The 22442-nt window shown below is 42.2% G+C and overlaps 1 protein-coding gene across 2 annotated transcripts in view; it reads right to left on the bottom strand.

Moving 5' to 3' along the window:
- dhcr24 (24-dehydrocholesterol reductase) overlaps window positions 1–22442 on the bottom strand; it is a 48670-nt gene that overhangs the window by 5428 nt on the left and 20800 nt on the right. Inside the window, exons 2-8 of one of the 2 annotated variants that reach the window (XR_015077712.1) lie at window positions 18791–18946; window positions 15190–15295; window positions 10061–10179; window positions 7988–8251; window positions 5443–5586; window positions 3339–3525; window positions 156–334 (exon numbers count right to left, since the gene is read on the bottom strand). Coding sequence is in view for 1 of the 2 variants with exons in the window: in XM_085983157.1 (XP_085839283.1) it covers window positions 156–334; window positions 3328–3525; window positions 5443–5586; window positions 7988–8251; window positions 10061–10179; window positions 15190–15295; window positions 18791–18946 (1166 nt within the window). In the remaining variant the exon portion in view is untranslated. Of the gene's footprint in view, window positions 1–155; window positions 335–3327; window positions 3526–5442; window positions 5587–7987; window positions 8252–10060; window positions 10180–15189; window positions 15296–18790; window positions 18947–22442 lie in introns of both variants that reach the window. The other variant, XM_085983157.1, reaches the window with a different exon arrangement.

Below are 22442 nucleotides of genomic sequence, written 5' to 3'. Positions count from 1 at the left end.
AACCTGAACACAAAAACTCACCAGTAAGGATAGAGATATCCTTCTACAAAATTTGGTCACGGGACAGTCAGTCAGATGAAGGCACATGTACACCCACTGAATTTATTTATTTTTCTCCAGCAAGTCTAGGTTTATCCTGCTGAAGCATTACTCACCTGTGTGAATTGCGTAAAAATTGCTCCAGCTGTCGTGTTGATGCCTTGGCTTCAAACTGCTTGGCTCTGGGTTCCCCATAAGCCCCAACATCTGCATAGAGTTCAGCCTCATCGCCCTTCGGGTGAACCATACCTGGCAGACTGGGCAGGTTGAAGGGACACAGCCAAAGAGGGTAAACCTGCAGAAATCAGGAAAAACAAGTAAAACAGAAAGTGAGTGTTGACAAAGCATTAAATAAAAATATAAAATAGCTTCCCCAGTGGTCAAGTTACCAGCCGATGTTGTGCTAGATCACAAAGAATAGGTTGCAGCTTTGATCTCAGCTGAGCAGAAGTGGGGATGCAACAAAACTTTATTTTCAGCCAAATTGCAATTTTACAGTATTTATTTAATGGAAGCCTTCACGCCCATCCCATTTTATTGGCTAAATAACTGTTTACAAAAGAGCCACCAAACTATTTTGGCTGAAGCTCTCAATCGATCTTTATCTGCCATTGTAGCATAATACTAGTATGTCAAATCCCCTTCCCTTTCTAGCCACGGGTTTCCTGCCGTTAGCCTACAACTGAATTATTGCCTACAACTGAATTATTGCCTTTTTAAAATTTCCAAAATATAGTAAAAGCATATTAGCGCTTTTTTGGGACACACACACACTAAATCCACGAAAGCATTCCACCTGGGTTCAAATCCAGTACCTGCAAGAGACTGCATTTCTCCAAATAAATCAGATTCAAACCAGTGGTTACACTCAAGATGGCAGCAGATGGTAATTTGACTTGCCTTTAATTTCTCCCCTCTACCTCTGACTCTGACTCTCTTCCTAACTCTTAAATAAGTCTGCCTCCAAGACTTGACTGGATCATTTCCTGCGTCAGTGTGCCTCCTGACCTATCCAACTACCTTATTGATACCAGGATTCAGCATTATATTTACAGCATTAAAAACCAAAAGGAATAGCATTAGAAAAGTAGAACTTTCAAAGATTAGCTGATAATACAGTAGCAGGCACTGGCTCCTTGCGATTTCAGACCTTGAAGTCTATGATGGAGCACCCAATGGAGTAAGCCAGTGAGAAGAATGCTGGGAGCCTGCACACAGGCTGGCCTGAACTGTATCCAAGTGAAGGGGAGACAGGCCAGAAAAAACACTTTGCCTGGATGGTTCTTACTTTTGCAGCCCCCCCCTCCCCTTAAAAAAAGCCAGCATTCCACAGGCAGCCAGCAGCTCATCACTAGCTCAGCACACTACATGCTCAGAGCACTAGAACAACTTTGTTTTTAAAGCTGAACTCATTACTAGGGAAGACCTAGATTGTAGTATTGCCACTGGCACAGCACCAGGACTTTTTTTTGTTTTTAATTTGTTCCTGTGATGTGGGCGTCACTGGCAAGGCCAGCATTTATTGCCCACCTAGTTGCCCTCAAGAAGGTGGTGGTGAGCCGCCTTCTTGAACGGCTGCAATCCGTGTGGTGAAGGTACACCCACAGTACATTATTGATCGGTGTGTCCTTTTGCTGGTGTTCAGAAGCTTAGCAGCCCGATTTTCAAAAGTATTGCTTTACCTTGTGGCAAAACCGAGATATAATGCTGAATCCCAGGAAGAGCACCAGACACCAGGGCAGTCCAAGGAACACATTCTTAAGTGGAATGCACACATTTAGATACTCTGCAAACCACCTGGCTGCCTAGATATGCAGACACCCATTAGCACAGAGCTGTGCAACTAGACTTTGAAAAAGTCAAGAGAGCGCAACAGGGAACACAAGTGGATGTAACCACATTGCTTACTGTACTTTCCAGCAGCATGGCTGCACTGAAGTTTGGGATCTCTTGGACTGAAGACCTCTAACTGGTACTTGAAGTAAGCTGCATTGGAATTAGAGCACACAAATAAAATGTGGCACTTCTTCACAAAGGGTAGTGGAAATATGGAACGCTCTCCCCCCAAAAATCTGTTGAGGCTCGGTCAATTGAAAATTTCAAAACCATGATGGATTGATTTTTGTTAGGCAAGGGTATTAAAGGTTACAGAACCAAGGCATTTAGGTGGGAGTCCCAATACAGATGAGCCATGATCTGGCTGAATGGCCTACTCCTGTTCCTATAAACACTTTCAGATACTCTACCTATTTTACCATACATGGATACAATCAATTAGATACATTTTGAATTAAACAAACTGAATAATGCATCCCACAATTAAAAAGCCATGCGCAGGAGCTACAATCATCCCACTTGACTGTTGTGTGGAAGCTAGAGAGGATTTGTTGGAAATCAGTGAATTACAAGATTGTAATCCAGCTTGAGGATCCAGAGTGGTTTGCATTTGCAACCCAAACTCTGATTTTATCAAACATTTATCATTTGTAATATTAGATACAGGAAACTTTGGTTTATCCGGAGGTTAACTGTCCGGAATGCTCGAGCCACCGGCAAAAATCAGGAGCCGTTTCGTTAGTTTTTTTTTCTTTTCATTGCTTTTTTTTTTCCACCAGACTCTGCAAGGTCTCGCTGAAGCTGTTGCTAAGCTACAGAGGCGCTTGCAAGCTACAGCTGACTGTTTAGAAGCTGTTGCTAAGCAACAGGGTTTGTTGCCAGATACGGAGCTCAAAATCTCCGTATGTTTCAACATTAGCGCTGGTTTGTCCGGCAGTTTTGATGGGACGGTAACAGCTCGGTCCTGTCGGTGCCGGATAGCACAAAGTTTCCTGTAACTCCATACAGGTGCTAAGCCTGCCAATGCTTACATCAATCTGGAACAAGGAGTGGAAAATTCTTTAATCATACTTCACTATACTCATAACAAAAGGATATCACAGAATAGGATCAATATCACGGTGTTAGATAGCATAATCATGGGGTAAATCAGAATCAACATTATTTAATTCACAGGACGAACTGAACATCCAGCTGTTCCCCATTGTGAGTATAAGAACCCTCAACAAGTTTGTTGTTATACAAATGCTACAGACTGAAATATCCATTTAAGCCCCATCCCTCAAGACAAACCAAGTACATATGATGCTATCGATTCCACTTGCTTATCTTTGCCTCCTTAAAAAGGAAAGTATTAAACAAAAGTATTGATAGCTTAAAAGCAGGGTGATCATCACAAGCTACTCAATCTAATTTAACTCAAACACAAATTCATCCCACCAATTCCCATACATTGATCTCACTGTGGAGGAAGAGAATCAACTTCTCCAGACTCTTCATCGGTACCAACATGTCTTGGACCACATGGTGCTGCTCATACAGCTTACGAATCGTTTCTCCTTGGGTCAGTTTTAGCAATGAAATCTTGGGAGGGACCATCCAGCCGAAGATATATCGGAAGAGTGGGTTATTGCCAAACGGAATGATATCCTTAAATGTAGGAGGGAATAAAAATGTTAGTACACACCTTCATAATAGTTTTGTGCTGGTTTATAATAGAATCTAGTGAATAAGTTATTCCTTTGAGTCTTCAGTAAATATCCTACAAGTTATAGTATAAAATATTCTCCCTATATTTAACAGGTCAAAAACATGTGAAACTGTACTGTATACATCAAGTTTTACACACTTGAAGGCCCTTGGAATTTAATATAGTACTTGGGCACAAATGTTCTCACTATAATAATTTATGTAGTGCCTTTTACATTAAAATTACTCCACACAATTTATGCAATAAATTAGATAAAAAGAAAACTACAAATGCTGGAAAACTGAAAAAAAGTGAGCTGAAAATACACAGCAGGTCCATTAGTATCGGACAAGAGAAGACAAATTAACATTTTGGCTGTAAACCCTTCATTAGAATGGACAAAGTTCTAACAAGAGGTCTACACCTGAAATGCCCATTTCTGAAACTTATTTTTATTTATTAAAGAAGTTACTTCTGAAGCACATCAAATGAAGCTAGAAAACTATGGATTTTGCCAACGTAGAATTCATGTTACCACAATAAATAAACTGAATACAGAACAATTTATTGGTCATTTTATATTTTGCAACATGACCATCTTCATTCATGTTCAGTATTTTAAGCCTGAAGAAGAATCAGGCACTCAACTTCCTCCGAGAGGTTACAGGCAGAGTTGTGTACGGCTTAAAGCAAAACACACCGACTATAAATACACAAGATTTTAAACTTGGGCATTAAGTAGTTACACTGATTTTTTTTAATGGATGATATGATGGCTTTAACAGCTTATATGCAGTTACTGTAATTTGAAGGAGAGAATGGTAACAGTTGTGGCCAGAATCTAATTTCAAAGAATAATGGCAGGAGAGACAGATTATATATTTAAAACCTGTAGTTTGAGGCTGTATATAATTTTGTTTGTCATCCTGCTCTTCCCCTTTTTCTTTGCCAGTGGTGGTTGATAACACACATTAAGTTTTTAATGTACAACGTGGCTCATATAGTGAGACTTGAAACTCAGAGCGCATGCTTACAATTACTTCCCAGTGGTCTGTTGTCAATGTCACTTGGAAATTGCCAATTATATAATTTGTTAAATCATATGTGACTACCACAAATTTAAAGAGATTTAATGGCTAATATATGGGTTGACATAATCACAAGTCACTAGTTTTGCTTTCATGACCCTCAAATGAATCCTATGATTAGACTCTCACTCCCACAAAAATCTGCGAATTACATATAGAATGAAACTACTAGGATTTACTAAAGGCTGTATATATTGAGCATAATGCTTAGTAAGAAAATGTAAGAGTTTAAATCATCATATGCAATAGGGATCGATAATTGTTAGCTTTTAATTACAGTTGTGAAATATTTAACCAAATGACAACATTTAGGTTTTGGAAATACAGAGGAATGTTACACAAGAACATTTTTCTAAAAGGGATCACGATCCAAGCACCCTGCTTTAGAATACATTGAAAGGAGTCCCTTCATGGGAGGAAGGGGCCAAATTCCATTCCACTCAACAAACTGCCCGAAGTGCTGTATTTAAATAAAATGCAAAAACCTCGTCCAACCGCAGTGAATCTATTTTTGTAGTGATCTTGTGAAGATGGGGGAGAAACTGAAATGCTCGTGACATTCAAGTCAATCCTAGTTGCAATGTATACAGAAATAAACAAACAAAGTAAACTTTGATCTTCCCTCTTAAACCAGTAAATCCAGAAATAAATTTCACAAGAGATATTTGAGCTGGTTATAAAGCTATTGTATACATCTTTTGGCAATCGAAGCAACTACAGTTAGGGCAGGAAGAACTATTCTGTTTTTCAAGAACCTACAAGTCTGGAAGTATTTCCTACACTCGTTACCTGAAGTTCCCAGAAGATACTGCGAGTGTGGCGGTGATAGTAGTGCCTCAGAGGGATATATTCCACTGCACTGTGGCTCTTTTGCAGGTACTTCGCCACATGTTTAAAGAACCATGGTTTGTAATAATAGCCAATTCTATTCATCTAAAAGAAACATGGTGCATAATTTAAAATAAAAATTAGAACAGAAACAGTGATAGTTTAACTTCAATAATAGGAACTGGTCTTTTCAGTCCTTGTTGGGTGCCCGCAGTTCCTTTTTTGCCAAGGCATAAGAATAAGAACATTATATAAGAACAAGAAATAGGAGCAGGAGTAGGCCATTTGGCCCTCCGAGCCTGCTCTGCCATTCAATAAGATCATGGCTGATCTTCTATCTCAACTCCACCTTCCCACACTATTCCCATATCCCTCGATTCCCTTATTATCCAAAAATCTATCGCTCTCTGTCTTGAATATACTCAGCGACTGAGCCTCCACAGCCCTCTGGGGTAGAGAATGCCAAAGATTCACAACCCTTTGAATGAAGAAATTTCTCATCTCAGTCCTAAATGGCCGACCCCTTATTCCGAGACTGTAACCTGTAGTTCCAGACTCCCCAGCCAGGGGAAACATCCTCCCTGCATCTACCCGGTCAAGCCCTGTAAGAATTTTGTATATTTCAATGAGATCACCTTTCATTCTTCTAAATTCTAGGGAATATAGGCCTAGTCTCCTCAATCTCTCCTCATTAGGACAATTCCCCCATCCCAGGAATCAGTCTAGTGATCCTTTGTTGCACTCCCTCCAAGACAAGTATATCCTTCCTTGGGTAAGGAGACCAAAACTGTGCACAGTATTCCAGAGATCGCGGGCCGGGATAGGCAGGGGGGGATTGGAGGTCTGAGGGTGGGGGAAATCAGAAGTGATCGCGGGTCAGGACTAGCACTTGGGGGGGGGGGGGGGGGGGGGAAGAGAAAATGGGCAGCGGGCTGTCTCGGTTAAAACTGGAAGTGGGTTGTTTAATTACCCACACATCCCCAACTCACCCATTTTAAAAAAAAAAAAAAAATTTTAAGATTAAAATTTCTAATATCTTGTTTTTCCAAGCTAAGATCCTTTTGATAGTCTTTATCCCATCGCTGTAGATACATTCAAAATGGATTAAAATGGTAAATTAACTAGCAACTTGCATTTATATAGAGCGTTTAAAGAACAAAAACATCCCAAGGTGCTTCACAGAACTGTAATCAGACAAAAATGGATGCCAAGCCAAAAAAGACAATATTAGGCAGGGTGACTAAAAGCTTGGTCAGAGGTGGTTTTTCCAGGAGGGCAAGGAGGTAGAGGCAGAGAAGGGAATTCCAGATCGTAGAGCTTAGATGGCTGAAGCATGACTGTCAATGGTGGGGTGAAGTGGCCAGATTAAGAAGAACATAGTTCTTGGCAGGGGGGGGGGGGGGGTGGGGTGGGGGGGGGGGGGGGGTGTTTAAAATGGAGGTTATAGTGATATGAGGATGAGAATTCTAAATGGGAGACTTTGGGGACTGGGAACCAAGGTCAGCAAGGACGGAAGTGATGGAGTGGTATTTGGTGCAGGATAGGATATGGGTAGCAGTGTTTTAGATGACCTGAAGTTTAGAGCATGGAGGCCAGCCACGAGAGCATTGGAATGGTCAAATCTGGAGGTGAAGGCGGCATGGTTGAGGGTTTCAGTAGCAGATGGGTGGAGGCAGGGGCAGAGACAAACAATATTACCGAGGTGGACACAAGTCTCTGTGATGAAGATATGGGGTTGGACGTTCAGCCCTGGGTCAAAGAGGATGCCAAAGTTGTGAACAGTCTAGTGAACTAGGAAAGGGGATGGAATCAGTGGGAAAGGTACAAAGTTTGTGGCTGGAGTGAAGAAAATGGCTTTAGTCTCCCCAGTGTTTAACTGAAGGAAATTGTAGTGCATCCAAGACTAGATATCAGACAAGCAGTCTGGCAGCACAGAGGCAATGAAAGAGTAGAACTGGGCTTCAGCAGCATACATGTGGAAGTTGACCCCAAGTCTTCAGATGACATTTCCAAGGGACAGCATGTAGACGCAGAAGAGGAGGGGGCCAAGGACAGATCCTTGGAGACTTCAGAGGTAATGGTGTGGGGGTAGGAAAAGAAGCCATTGCTAGAGATGCTTGAATAGGCAAGAGTGGAACCAAGCAATGGCAGCTGCACTGAAATGGCCAACAGAGAAAAGACATTGGCGGTGAATTAAAATGCTATGTTGATATGATCAATGCAGTGCTCAAACACTTGGTGACAAAGATCAGAATCTGTTAAGTAAACACTGCCTATTTAAAAGTTATTAGCTCATGAATTAACTGCTGCCTAGTTTTAAAGGCAAAAAAAAGGACCGTTTCCCAATTCAGAGGAGAATGTGGAAGCATTTGGACTTGACTGCAGGGGATAAAGGGGACATGAAAACATTCACAGCATGTTCTATACATTAATCTAAATAAAACCATGAGCTAGTTGGGCTGTGTAGACATCTTTCCTGGTTCCTCCATTAATTAGTCCAATTTACCTTATTTGGTTCAGCCACATCAGTCAGGACTCCTGTCATTATTACAGCCTCATCCAGTGAATACGCAAGACCCTCCACAAAATGGTTTTCCTTGTTTTGGGATTCTCTACTGAACGTTTCACAGATTTTCTTCAGGCCCTGCACTGGCTGGTACTGCAGACGCACATACTTCTTAGCGGGAATGATCTTGATCTCTGCAGCAACAAGAAATCCGAGAGTACCACATGACCAAGGCACTGCATAAAATAAGTCTGGATTCTCTTTCTGAGGACAAGAAAGAGAAAAGGTATTGTTTTAGCATAGTGGAGAGGGGCAGCCAGTCTCTGAGCATATTTTCAAAAGGCTATGCATCCCCATTTTATAACATATCTCCTAGGTCAACTCAAACTTAAACCATTCCAGTCTATCCCCCTTAAATATTTAACAATTATTTAGGTCCCCCGCAAATTTCTGGGTTCAGGGAGCGGTGAGAATTAAAATTCCACTCCATTCTCTATAGGTGAATTTAGCCACATTAAAACCAGTGCCTAGCACAAGAAGTGCAATAAAAGAGTGCACGTAATTCAACAACCAGTAGCCTCAGGTACCAGAAAGATGCCTGATGTAATATTAATCAACAAGAGTCCCTACAACGATGGAAGATTTAGTGCCAGTAATGTAATCTGTAATGCACCAGGGCCCCAAAAAAACATTTTAAAAATCAAAAGCGTATTAAAGACAGATTTGCATTTAGATAGTATAGTATCTTAGAAATGCCCAAATCACTTCATATTCAATTAATTATTTTGAAGTGCTACAATTGTTATGGAGGCAAACACATCAATTTCCACAAAGCGGGGAAGAGGAACAGCTGGAAGTCATGGTTCACGTGGGAACCAACGACATCGGAAGGCAAAGAGTTGAGGTCCTGCAGTCAGTTTCAGGAGCTAGGAAGGAAGTTAAAAAGTAGGACCTCAGAAGGTAGTAATCTAAACACTAATAAGCATAGGAATGGCAAGATAAGACAGGTCAACCAGTATTGTGGCCAATTCTGGGCACCACACTTTAGGAAGGATGTCAAGCCCTAAAAAGGGGATGCAGAGGAGATTTATTGGAATGGTACCAGGGATGAGGGACTTCAGTTACATGGAGAGACTGGAGAACCTGGAGTTGTTCTCCTCAGAGAAGAGAAGGTTAAGGGGAGATTTGGTAGAGGTATCCAAAATCTTGAAGGATTTTGCCAAGAGTAAATAAGGAGAAACTGTTTCCAGTGGCAGAAGAGTCAGTAACGAGAGGACACAGATTTAAGGTAATTGGCAAAAGAGGCAATTTTACACAGTGCGTCGCTATGATCTGGAATACACAGCTTGAAGGGGGTGGTGGAAGCGGATTCAATGGCAACCTTGGAAAAAAAGGCAATTTGATAAATACTTAAAAAAAGGTGAAAAATTGGCAGGGCTATGGGGAAAAAGCAGGGGTGTGGGATTAATTGGATAGCTCTTCCAAAGAGCCAGCATAGGCACGATGAGCCGAATGGCCTCCTTCTGTGCTGTATGATTTGATGATTCTATGACAGCAAGATTATACCAGCAGCATCTGGATGATTGATTAGTTAAACCATTTGCTTCTGGTTGAGAGGGGAATGCTAGCCAGGACAGCAGAAGGATTCCCTGTTCTTTGAGTAGTGCCACAGAGTCTTTAACATCCACGTGAACCACTGGAAAAGACAGCAAAAGGTGTTTGGTTTAACACTGCATTCAAAGGATATTTTGGAAGCATATTAGGAAACTTCATTCAAGCCAATGTATCTTAAACCAGACCTGGGAGAGCATGATGTTGATACTGGGTGCAAGAATTAGAAAAAGGGTCCATTCCTAGCACAGATATCTTTCACCTTCAGGGCCTTTGTTTTAAAAAAGTGAAACAGAAGTGAATGAATAAGAAAGATGGAAAGTGGGTTTAAAAAGCTTTACACTAATATTGAGCCACAAAATCTTCCAATGACAATAGCTTTCTACCAACACAGACTGGGCAAATAACCTAGAAACACTTATATCTGGACATAAATCAAAACAATGCCCCATTTCTTTTTACCTCTGTACATCGAACCAGGCTGCCATCAGCTAGGACCAGCTCGTAAGCTACACAGATGTTTTGGAATAGTCCATAGATATGAGACGAAGACTCAATACCAGTTCCCATGATGAGGCCACCTAAAAACAGACACTCGTTCAGGTTCTCACTCTAGTGAATATTACAGAGAGAGACTTTACATTAGTAATAAGACTGATTGAACAAATCTCAATTCAGATGAAACATGTCAAGTACATTGACTGGCTAGACAGACAAACAAAGAAGAAAAGGAACTGGAAAATTGTGGCTGAAGAGACAATCAATTCCTTCATGCTTATCTTCTGATCACTGACAGTTTGTGAAATGTTATCAAGTACTAGTGCTTATTGTTTTAGCATTACTACAATTTTACTACCAATTCAGACTTTGGACGAATAACCAAGAAACACTTTTATATCTGGACATAAAACAAAACGCAATGGATATATATTCCCTTAAGGAATAAAAACCCCATGGGAAAAGTGGTCCAACACTAGCTAACAAGAGAACTTAGACAGTATTAGATTGAAGGAAGAGGCTTATAATGTTGCCAAAAATAGTAAGCCCGAGGATTGGGAGGATTTTAGAATTCAGCAAAGGATGACCAAGAAATTGAGAGAGAGAGAAAAGAGAGTAAACTAGCAAGAGACATAAAAAGATTGTAAAAGCATCCAAAAGGTATATAAAAAGGAAGAAATTAGCAAAAATAAACATAGGTCCCTTACAGGCAGGGGCAGGAGAAATTATAATAGGGAATAAGGAAATGGCAGAGACATTAAACAAATACTTTGGGCAAGATTGTCCCTGCAGAGGCTGGACAGCAGGTCCCCGTCTGTAGCCGCTCTCTGAAAATGATCTTGCGTAGATTGGCCTAGTTAAGCCCGCTATGTGGGGTTCCCAGCCAATTAATAAGAAGCGGGTCTGATGATGTCATATGCTCATGGAGGGAGTCACAGCACGCAGGGAGGTTCTCTGCCCTTCCCATGGGCAGAAGAGAATTCCCCAGGAGATCAATGCAGCCTGGTTGCACATTGCACAGGAGGGCACAAGCAGGGATGTCGTCAGGAGGACCAGGCTGCATTGGCGCCAACCTTTCAATGATCTCAGTAGATCACAAAACGTTATTGCAAAGCCACATTCAACCTCATCACATCCCCATCACTCTGCCTTTCCTACCCTACTCCTGCACATCCTTACTCACACCAACTTACCTTGCACCTCCACCCATCGCTCTATATCTACATCACTTCCCCATCTCAATAGCTACCCCTCACACTCACCCTAGTCCAACTAACACACAAGGGTAGGCACTTGGATGTGTCATGCAATGTTCATGTAAATTTTCTAGTAATGTGTTGTCAAACATTGAAATCTTTATTTTCAACACTCTGCCTTATTGTATAGATCTGTGTTCACCTTTGGAAATGTCTGAGTTGCAGTGAATGGTTAGACATAACGGTATCCCCCACAATGGTGTTAAGTGTGAAAGGAACAGCTTGGTCATTGTAGGAATGTGTTATGGTGCTGGTGTGGGATGGTGTTAACCTGGCGCATCATGTGGCAGCCAGGGTGTACAGTGTCAAATAAAGTAAATCTGGCCATGGTGATGCCATCGCTGGCCTCCCCAGGCAGCAATGTAGTCAGGTGCTGATACCCTGTGTCCTGTGCAGCATCAGGTGATTGCGCAGAAGGTAGGTGTTGTTGGTATGCCTGGTGATGTTGGTGTTGGGGCTGATCGTGGAGAGATTCATAGGACCAAGGTGAGATTTTTTTTCAAGGACACCGATGCTGCTGGAATAGATGTCAGCTGAAGTTGAGATGGCAGATATGATCTGTCAATGGTGAGAGCTTGCTCCAAGGAGGTGACAGTGCACTTAGAGTTAACATCACACACTTACGGCCTCCAGACAGATCAAATGTGTCATCCAAATCCTGAAATCAGACAGCTCTGACATTTGAAAGTGAACTGATGAGAGGTTAGCTTTTATGCTGCATTTGCAGCCAGGAACTATTCAGTTCGTTGAAACACGTTGAAAGTGTGTGAAAATAGAAAAAGCCTGGCAAAATAGCAGTTAACAAACTACCTTAAGTGCCTCTCCCGCCATTTGGTGTTGGGTCTGTTCTGAAGTCGCAGATCCGACACTTTGGAAACTGGCGTGGAGGCGGATTCGCAACCCGCTGTCAATCATTTTGAATTTAACAGCTGACCCGCCTCCAAACACAGGCAAAATCGCAGCCATAGTATCTGTCTTCATGGAAGACGACAAAAAGCATTCCAGAAATAGTGGGGAACCAAGGGTCTAGTGAGAATGAGGAACTTAAAGAAATTATTAGTAAAAGTAGTACTGGAGAAATTATTGGGAGTAAAAGCCGACAAATCCCCTGGACCTGATGGCCTATACCCTCGGGATTTAAAAGGTGGCTAGAGAGAGATAGTGAATGCACTGGTTTTGATCTTCCAGAATGGACCCTGCGGAATGGAAGGTTGCAAACGTAACCTCACTACTCAAGAAAGGAGGGAAGAGAGAAAACAGGGAACTATAGGCCAGTTAGTCTGACATTAGTAGGGAAAATGTTAGAATCTATTATTAGGGAGGGGTAGAGTTAACATGGTTTTATGAAAGGGAAATTGTGTTTGACAAATCTGTTGAGAGTTTTTTCCTGAGCTTGTAACTAGCAGAGTAGATAAGGGGGAACCAGTGGATGTAGTGCAATTGGATTTTCAAAAAGCATTCGATAAGGTGCCACACAAGAATTATTACACAAAATGAGGGCTCATGGGATTGGGGGTAATATATTAGCATGGATTGAAGATTGGTTAACGGACAGAAAACAGTAGGAATAAACGGGTCATTTTCGGGTTGGTCGGCTGGGGTACCACAAGGATCAGTGCTTGGGCCTCAGCTATTTACAATCTATCAATGACTTAGATGAGGGGACCGAGTGTAATGTATCCCAGTTTGCTAACGATAAAGCTAGGCGGGAAAGTAAGCTGTGAGGAGGACGCAGAGTGTATTAGGCAGGTTAATAAGCAAGTGGGAAAGAATGTGGCAGATGGAATATAACGCAGAGAAATGTGAATTTATCCACTTTAGTAGAAAAAAAAATAGAAAACCAGAATTTATTTTATTTTTTTAAATAGAGAGACTGGGAAATGATCGTATTCAGAGGGACCCAAGTGTCCTTGTACACGAATCACAAAGTTAACATGCAGGTGCAACAAGTAATTAGGAAAGCAAATGAATTGGAGAGGAATTGGAATACAAGAGTAAAGAAGTCTTACTGCAATTATATAGGGCTTTGGGGAGACCACACCTGGAGTACTGGGTATAGTCTGGTTTCCTTACCCAAGGAAGGATATACTTGCCTTAGAGGGAGTGCAACAAAGATTCACTAGACTGGTTCCTGGGATTGGGAGATTGTCCTAGGAGGAGAGATCGAGTAGACTAGGCCTATATTCCCTACAGTTTAGAAGAGGTGATCTCATTGAAACAAAGAAAAGTCTTAAGGGGCTTGACAGGCTGGGTGCTGGGAGGAGGTTTCCCCTGGCTGAGGAGTCTCGAACTAGGGGTTAGAGTCACAGAATAAGGGGTCGGCCATTTAGGACTGAGATGAGGAGAAATTTCACTCAGAGGGTGGTGAATCTTTGGAATTCTCTACCCCAGAGGGCTGTGGAGGCTCAGTCGTTGAATATATTCAAGAGAGATCGATAGATTTTTGATACTAAGGGAATCAAGGGATATGGGGATAGAGCGAGAAAGTGGAGTTGAGGTAGAAGAGCAGCCATGATCTTATTGAATGGCAGAGCAGGCTCGAAGGGCCAAATGGCCTACTCCTGCTCATATTTCTGATGTTCTTAACTCCACCCCTACTTTAGAGACATTTAAGAAGAATGCAACACGCTGGACATAAAGGATCCAACAGGCATTGCAATAATAATGCAATTAAAAAAGCAGCAGCAGTAATTAAAATGCTTTATTAAACTAATCAGCAAAAGGCAACTAGCTGACCTCGCGTGGCCTTGCTCGCTGAATTGGAGACGCGACGGTGCGGGTGGACAGGGTTAAGATGGTGTAGGAGGGTGGTCGAGATCACGCTGCATTCCCGTCCCCACCATCATAACTGAATCAGGCACAGGAGGGCCACCTGACCAAGGCAGATGGGAGCCTACTTTACGTGGAAGTCAACTTAAAATGGCAGGAGGGCGGTTTGGTGCCAAACACAACAGCACAACCTGGCAGGAGACAGCAGAGTGGCTAGGGGGCCCAAAGTGAGTATTTAAGCTTTACTTTTATGTGGTATCCTTTTGGGTCAGGATGAGCAGGAATGCACCCCCAGGTCCTGCAACGAATCCTTGGGCCTCCCCAACCCTGGTCTTGCCTTTCCCTCCCCACACCGGCATCTTCATTCAAAACCCCTCCCAGTACTAACTTCATGCAGGGAACCATTCCCCTTTCATCCTCTGCGTCCTTCGCAGTTTCTATCCGGATTTCTGCTCCCGCCCATCAGCCCTGATGTTACACCTGCTGGTTTCAGGCGGAAGTCAGTGCTGCTTGATTGAAATGAGGCACCGAACTCCTACATATACACATTATACTGGATATACTGCATGTGCATCAATGCAGACAGTGCAAGCAGTACTGGTGACGAGATTACCAGCATTTCAGATAGGTACAGTAGTTACATGTACTGTAAACTTAACTCTAGCTGCGAGCAGTCTTCCTCTTCCAGAGATCGCCAACATAATCATTACTACCCACAAATTGGAAAAAAAGGCAAAGAAAAACAAAATAATGCACCCAAGGCAAAAAGTACGTAACCCCATCCCATCATTGAACAGTGCCCAGACGTATCCTGCTAGGACTATACTGGACCCCCATTTGCAATTTCAATTAGTTTGAACAAGTAGGCAAAAGTAAGCTGATCATCCATTAGCAGACCGCCATGAAACATGTACTCGACAACCCTACCCTTGAAAACCACAAGCAAGAACAGAGCAGAAAAGAGTTCAGAGTGTCAAGTTCACAAACATTATCAGTATCCAGCAATTACTTTATTGCCTTGACTAACTAATAAACAGATAGCCTTCTGGGTAGAGGAAAACTACCCACCCACAGTGAGATCGTCCAACTCTGGTACCACTGGAAGAGTCCAGCCAATTGAATTCAGAAGTGCAGTCACTTGACCCATGTTTACCAATGGCTCTACACGGACAACCTGCAACAGAAACAACATTTTTTTTTTTTTTTTTTCAAAAAAAACAAATCACAGACAAAACAAATGACAGGCTATATGGGATTAACACTATCGCCTCTTCTAGGGACAGTGCAACATCAGATCGTAAATTCTATTCTTGAGCAGTGCATTGATGTCCCATGCTGATGAACTATTACCATGCAGTGTCTCAAGGTACTGTCTTACATTAGAGGCACAAAGCACATTTTGCATCAGCAGTGTTAATGAGTCCATTTCTAGTGTACACGCTCATACTTAACAGGTTAACATGGCCTCATGCTGCATTACAAATTTCAATAAATACAGGAAACTTTTTTTATCCAGCACGGACGGGACCGACGTGGTGCCGGTTCATCAAAAATTCCAGATAACCGAAAGCTATAGTAAAAGATAGAGCCGAGAGCTCCGTATAAAGCAACAAACCCTGTTGCTTAGCAACAGCTTCAGGACAATGGCCACAAGTTGCAAGCATCTCTGTAGCTTAGCAACAGCTACAGCTGCAGCCACACCCTTGCACAGCAACAAATGGAGGGAGGCAAGTAATAAAAGTTACCTGAACCTACTCCTGAATTTTGCCGGTTAACCGAGATTTCTGGTTATTTAGGTGCCGGTAAATCGAAAGTTTCCTGTACGACTAACTTTTGACTTAAAAGCGGAGATATATTAGTGGTAGGGGAATTTTCCCCATTTCCTACACCAGCTGGCTGCTGAGTTTTGTGTCGAATATGAATTCTTGTGCTAAATAATAAAATGCATTGTATGCTTTCAATCATTACAAGCACAGTCCAACTCCTTTTGCATCAGATCAGAAAGAAAAAGACACATTTACTCCACCATCTCAGACTGCGTTCAAGTCCAAGCCCAGAGATAATAGAGCGGAAAGGGTATAGCACATAGCTCATCGGCAAATGATTGTCTTGAAACTAGTTTTCAAAATATTTAAACACACACCATTTTCACACTAACAGATTATGTTGAGAAACCAGACATTGCTCCTGATTATCAGAACTAGTAGGATATAGCTCCTCGAGCCTGCTCCACCATTCACCATGGCTGAACTTTGGCATCAATTCCACTTTCCCGCCCTATTCCCATATCACTCGATTCCCTTAGTGCCCAAAAATCTATCGATCTTGGTCTTGAATATACTCATCGACTGAGCATCCACAGCCCTCTGCAGTAGAGAATTCCAAAGATTCATATCCCTCCATGTCTCCTCATCTCAGTCCTAAATGGCTGACCCCTTACCCTGAGACTATGACCCCTAGTTCTAGACTATCCAACCAGCAAAAACAGCCTTTCAGCATCCACCCAGTCAAGCCCTCTAAAGAATTTTATACATGTCAATGAGATCACCTCTCATTCCTCTAAACTCCAGAGAATATAGGCCTATTCTGCTCAATCTCTCCTCATAGGACAACCCTCTCATCCCAGGAATCAATCCTCTAAGGCAAGTATATCCTTCCTTAGGTAAGGAGACCAAAACTGTGCACAGTACTCCAGGTGTGGTCTCACCAAAGCCCTGTACAATTGCAGCAAGACTTCCTTACTCTCATACTGCAATCCCCTTGCAATAAAGGCCAACATGCCATTTGCCTTCCTAATTGCTTGCTGTACCTGCATGCTAACTTTCTGCGATTCGTGTACAAGGACACTCAAATCCCTCCGAATCCCAACATTTACTAGCCACTCACCTGAAAATATTCTGTTTTTCATTCTTCCTACCGAAGTGGGTAATTTCACACTTCCCCCCCACATTATATTCCATCTGCCACCTTCTTGCCCAATCACTTAACTGGTCTATATTCCTTTGCAGCCTCCCCACACCTTACTTTCCTAACTAGCTTTGTTTCATCAGCAAACTTGGATATTTTATACTCGGTCCCCTCATCCAAGTCATTATATAGATTGTAAATAGCGGAGGCCCAAACAATGATCCTTGTGGCTCCACTAGTTACGCCCTGCCACCCTGAAAATTACCTGTTTATTCCTACTCGGTTTTCTATCCATTAACCAATCTTCAATACATGCCAATATATTACCCCCAATCCCAGCAGCCCTAATTTTGTACAATAACCTTGTGTGATGTCTTCTGAAAATCCAAAATATACTACATCCACTGCTTCCCTTTTATCTACCCTGCTAGTTACAACCTCAAAACACTCAGATTTGTCAAACACAATTTCCCTTTCATAAAACTGTTGACTTTGTCTAATTATATTGTGATTTTCCAAGTGCCCTGTTATCACGTCCTTAATAATATTCTAGCATTTTCCCTGCTACTGAGGTCAGGCTAACTGGGCTGTTTCTCTCCCTCCTTTCTTGAATAACAGGGTTAAATTTGCTACCTTCCAATCCACAGGGATCGTTCTAGAATCTAGGGAATTCTGGAAGATCAAAACTAATGCAACCACTATCTCCACCACCTCGTTTTAAACCCTAGGATGTAGGCCATCAGGTCCAGGGGATTTGTCGGCTTTTAGTTACCAAATGCTCTGGGATCAGAGGAGGTAGGAGAGGACAGAACACCAAGGCTGGTGGCAATTCGGCCATCAATTTGTAAGCATTGTTATAATATAGCCACCACTTGGGTAGCTCAGCTTCTCAATTAGCCCTATACTCATTAATATCAAGTGTGCATTTTACACAAAGAAAAACTCCAAACTAATTTGGAACCACAAGGTAATTCAGTTCCACAAATCATTTATGTAATTTTAGGATCTAGAGGCGTTAAATTTTCAGCCAAAGCAGCTCATTTTGTTTTAATACCATTTTCAATGCATGTTCATCCCTTTTGCAGTTTCTAAAATGAATATTTACCCTAATTATTTCCTTTTTAAATCCCCCAGGAAATGTACCGCATATACCAGTTTGCTCTCAGATTTCTGCCAATGCCATTCCAAACTGGTTGCCTGCAGACATGCGAGGACAGTTTAAAGATAACGTTAATTTTTCTCTTTGTCCATTAGGAAATACTTGGCTTCTACCCCACACTTCTCCATAGCAACGAAGCTCAGATCAGAAACCCTGGAGTGGGAAGAAGCTGGAAGGGAGCAGAAAAGGGAAGCAATTGCCAAACAGTCCTTTATACTGCATATTGGTGCTTTAGCACACAACCTTTACTAGTTAATGCTTACCAATTCATTTTTCCAGGAATAGATAAGATAGTGAGCCCATGTGTGTTACTGATGGGCAAGTTGCCCAGGTGAATGTGGACAAGTGGCAAATGGCAAGGTACATGCAGCTATAGTGTGCTCAGTTATGCAACATACAAAATGGTAATGAAGCATGAATTTTACTCCATTTTAAAGTTTCTTTTTTTTTAATTGCAAGATTATTGTTGATAGAATCATAATAGCACCACTTTTACCAACATCAAGACCAAGCTAAGAAATATATGCTTTAATCCAGAAAGACTTGATACGAAAAGTATAGCTTATTAATCAAAGATGTTTGATTGATACAAGGTCAAGTCACCTGTTGCTTGGTGTCCACCTCCAGAATGTCCATCAAATTGATCATGATATTTTTATGAGTCTTCTTATATTTGCCAACCCGAAGTGATACAGTCAGCCAGCCCGGCCGGCCAGTGCACATGTACGTTTTACTTCCTTGATTTTTCCACTCGCGCACCTATCAAAAAAGCAGAAAGCAGAAAGACATCAGCATATTACACAGTCCTCATTTCAACAAGGTGCAAGTCTTTACTTCAAACTTAATCAGATGAAAGCTTTCAGCATGGCACAAAAAGTTTGTTAGTCAATTTATTATTTAAATTTCTGCTGCTCAGAACAAGCTCAGTATTCTACACTGAGGAAAATCTACATTATATTCATTACCGATAGTTAAACTCTCAGACTCAATAATTGTCTGAATGTTCAGGGCTGAAATAGTCTTAACTGCAGCACTTTTAAAGGACTCACACGTTATCTTGAGATCAACATTGCTAAGTCATAGTTGAGCACCACAATCAGTTGTGATGAACATGGTGCACAAGTCACCAATAATTCAGAGGCAAAACTGATTTAAAAAGTGAGCCCAGCAACAATTTTACATCATCTTAAGTCCAAAGAGTGGACGGCCAAGAAGTACTACCAAGAAGGCCCTAGCTATGCCTGCCTGTTCATGGGACATGTGGAACATTCTTTGTTCCAGTCCTACTCAGGTCCCCTCCCTCACCTCTTTTTCCGGTACATCGATGACTGTATTGGTGCCGTTTCCTGCTCTCGCCCTGAACTGGATAAGTTCATTCACTTTGCTTCCAATTTCCACCCTGCCCTCACCTTCACATGGTCCATCTCCGACTCTTCCCTTCCCTTCCTTGACTTCTCCGTCTCCATTTCTGGCGATCGGCTTTCAACAAACATCCACTACAAGCCCACCGACTCCCACAGCTACCTGGACTACACTTCCTCCCACCCCGCTTCCTGTAAGGACTCTATTCCTTTCTCCCAGTTCCTCCGTCGCATCTGTTCTGACGATGCCACCTTCCATACTAGTGCTTCTGACATGTCTTCCTTTTTCCTCTACCGTGGTTGACACGGCCCTTGACCGTGTCCGTTCTATTTCCCGCACTTCTGCTCTCACCCCTGCCCCTCCCTCCCAGAACCACGATAGGGTTCCCCTTGTCCTCACCTTTCACCCCACCAGCCTCCACATTCAACGGATCATCCTCCGCCATTTCCGCCACCTCCAACGTGATCCCACCACCAAACACATCTTCCCCTCACCTCCCCTTTCAGCATTCCGAAGGGACCGCTCCCTCCGCGACACCCTGGTCCACTCCTCAATCACCCCCAACAGCCCTGCTCCTTCACCTGGCACCTTCCCGTGCAAGCACAGGAGATGCAACACATACCCTTTTACCTCCACCCTTCCCACTGTCCAGGGCCCCAAACACCCCTTCCAGATGAAACAGCGATTTACTTGTACTTCTTGCAATTTAATATACTGTATTCGCTGCTCACGATGCGGTCTCCTCTACATTGGGGAGACCAAACGCAGATTGGGCGACCGCTTTGCGGAACACTTCCGTTCAGTCCGTATGGGTGACCGAGAGCTTCCGGTCGCCTGTCACTTTAATTCACCGCTTCACTCCCACTCTGATCTCTCTGTCCTCGGGCTATTGCACTGTTCCAATGAAGCTCAACGTAAGCTCGAGGAACAGCACCTCATCTTTCGATTGGGCACTCTGCAGCCTGCCGGACTCAACATTGAGTTCAACAATTTCAGATAATTATCCCGGCCCCCATTTTTCATGCAGTATGATTTTTGCCATTCCCATTTGCAACATTTTATCTTTCCTGCCTCTTACAAAAGTACAGGATGTTCTTTCTATTTCTTCCTCCCCTCCCCCCAACTGTCTCTGCACCTGCTTAATCTGTTACATCTCCAGCTTTTTCCAGTTCTGATGAAGGGTCCCAGACCTGAAACGTTAACTCTGTTTCTCTCTCCACGGATGCTGCCTGGCCTGCCGAGTATTTCCAGCATTTTCTGTTGTTGTTTCAGATTTCCAGCATCCGCAGTATTTTGCAATTATATTAAAGTACTTGAAATTACTTAGTCTAATCTGGCATAGAGCTTCTGTTGAATATAAAAAGGTGATTTATAGAAACACAGAAGCAGAAACTACTCTATTCAGCCATTTTAATGAACTACCTGGCATAAGGCAGTTAGTTTACAGGACCACATTAGGAAATAATAAATATTCAGAAAGGCACCAAGAGGCTCCAGCAAAACTGATGTCAATGGGAATCAAAGGGAAAACCATCCAGCGGCAGACACAAAGAAAGATGGCTGCGGTCGTCAATGGCCAATCATCACAGCCCATGAACATCATTAAGAGTTCCTCAGGGCAATGTCCTTGGCCCAACCATCTTTTAGTTGCTTTATCAATGAATGTCCCTCCATCATAAAGATCATGAGTGGGCCTGATAATTCGATAGTATTCAACTCCATTCACAACTCCTGCACTAATAAAGCAACCCAAGGCAGCCCACAGCAGGACCTGGACACTATCGAAGTGGAAGATGGCATTCACACTACATTAGTGCAAGTTATCTGACAGTAAACAAAAACTGGTCTGAACAGGAGACAAAAATGACAAAGAAAAATTTTAAGCTATGTGATAATTAGCTAATATCATTTTTGATCATCACTGAGCCAAACATGAAGAAACCATTCGTATAAAGATCCTTCTGTGCCAGTCCCAAAAGAACAGCACAAGGCTAGCGGCAAAAAAGAGTCCAGCAATACTGCTACACTGGCCCCCACTATAAGGAAGTCTTACTGATACCAACGCTTTATAGAGGAGCATAGCAAAGACACAGGGATATATGGCAGCTTTGAACATTGGTGAGTTACTTAAAATGGCATTAAAAAAATATCAAAGAACAATTTAGGGTGAGCATTCAATGATTTGCAAAAGACATTCTTCTATGTCAGGGAGGCAACAGAGTGCAAATTGTTGATATCCAAAGTTTCACGGATGTTTACAGTTGAAAAATCCCTCATGTTATATGCTTTTGAATTCAGACACCAATGCAGAGCTTTAATATTAGCTCTAAAAGCCTTAATATTTCATCATAGGTTTAACCTGTTAATAGCAATGCAACAATATTTATTTCTCCCATTCATCAGTAGTGCAAACTTTTATCTTATTGATTCACTAATTTTGAAGGTTTCAAACAGGTTCAAAGATTAAAGTCGGTATTTACCAACTTTGTACTTTGGCATTGCAGTGCTTCATTGAAATGATGCCAATTGTTCCAAGCAGCTACCCTACAAATCAAACTGAACTGCATATTTGCCCATTATAGTGCTAAACCTATTTTCTCTGGCGATTTCTGACCAAAGACTATATAAGGAGATGCATTGCCCAACCAAGTTTGATGGCCTCTACTCAGTGATGGGTTTGAGTCCATTACCCCACATAACAAAGGAATAAATGTCTCAAATTGCTGAACACCATTGCATCTACTTAGAAACCTAAAATCCTGTGTACATCAAGAGGTCGATATACCTCTCAATGCAAGATCAGTTAGGTACAGGAAACTTCACGATATCCGGCACCGACAGGACCGAGCTGCTGCCGATCTATCAAAACTTCCAGATAGACCAGCGCTAATGT

Source organism: Somniosus microcephalus, chromosome 3 (assembly GCF_052327205.1).
Source record: "Somniosus microcephalus isolate GS21.2 chromosome 3, FLI_Smic_1.0, whole genome shotgun sequence".
NCBI lineage: Eukaryota > Metazoa > Chordata > Chondrichthyes > Squaliformes > Somniosidae > Somniosus > Somniosus microcephalus.
This window is presented reverse-complemented; position numbering and strand designations above follow the sequence as displayed.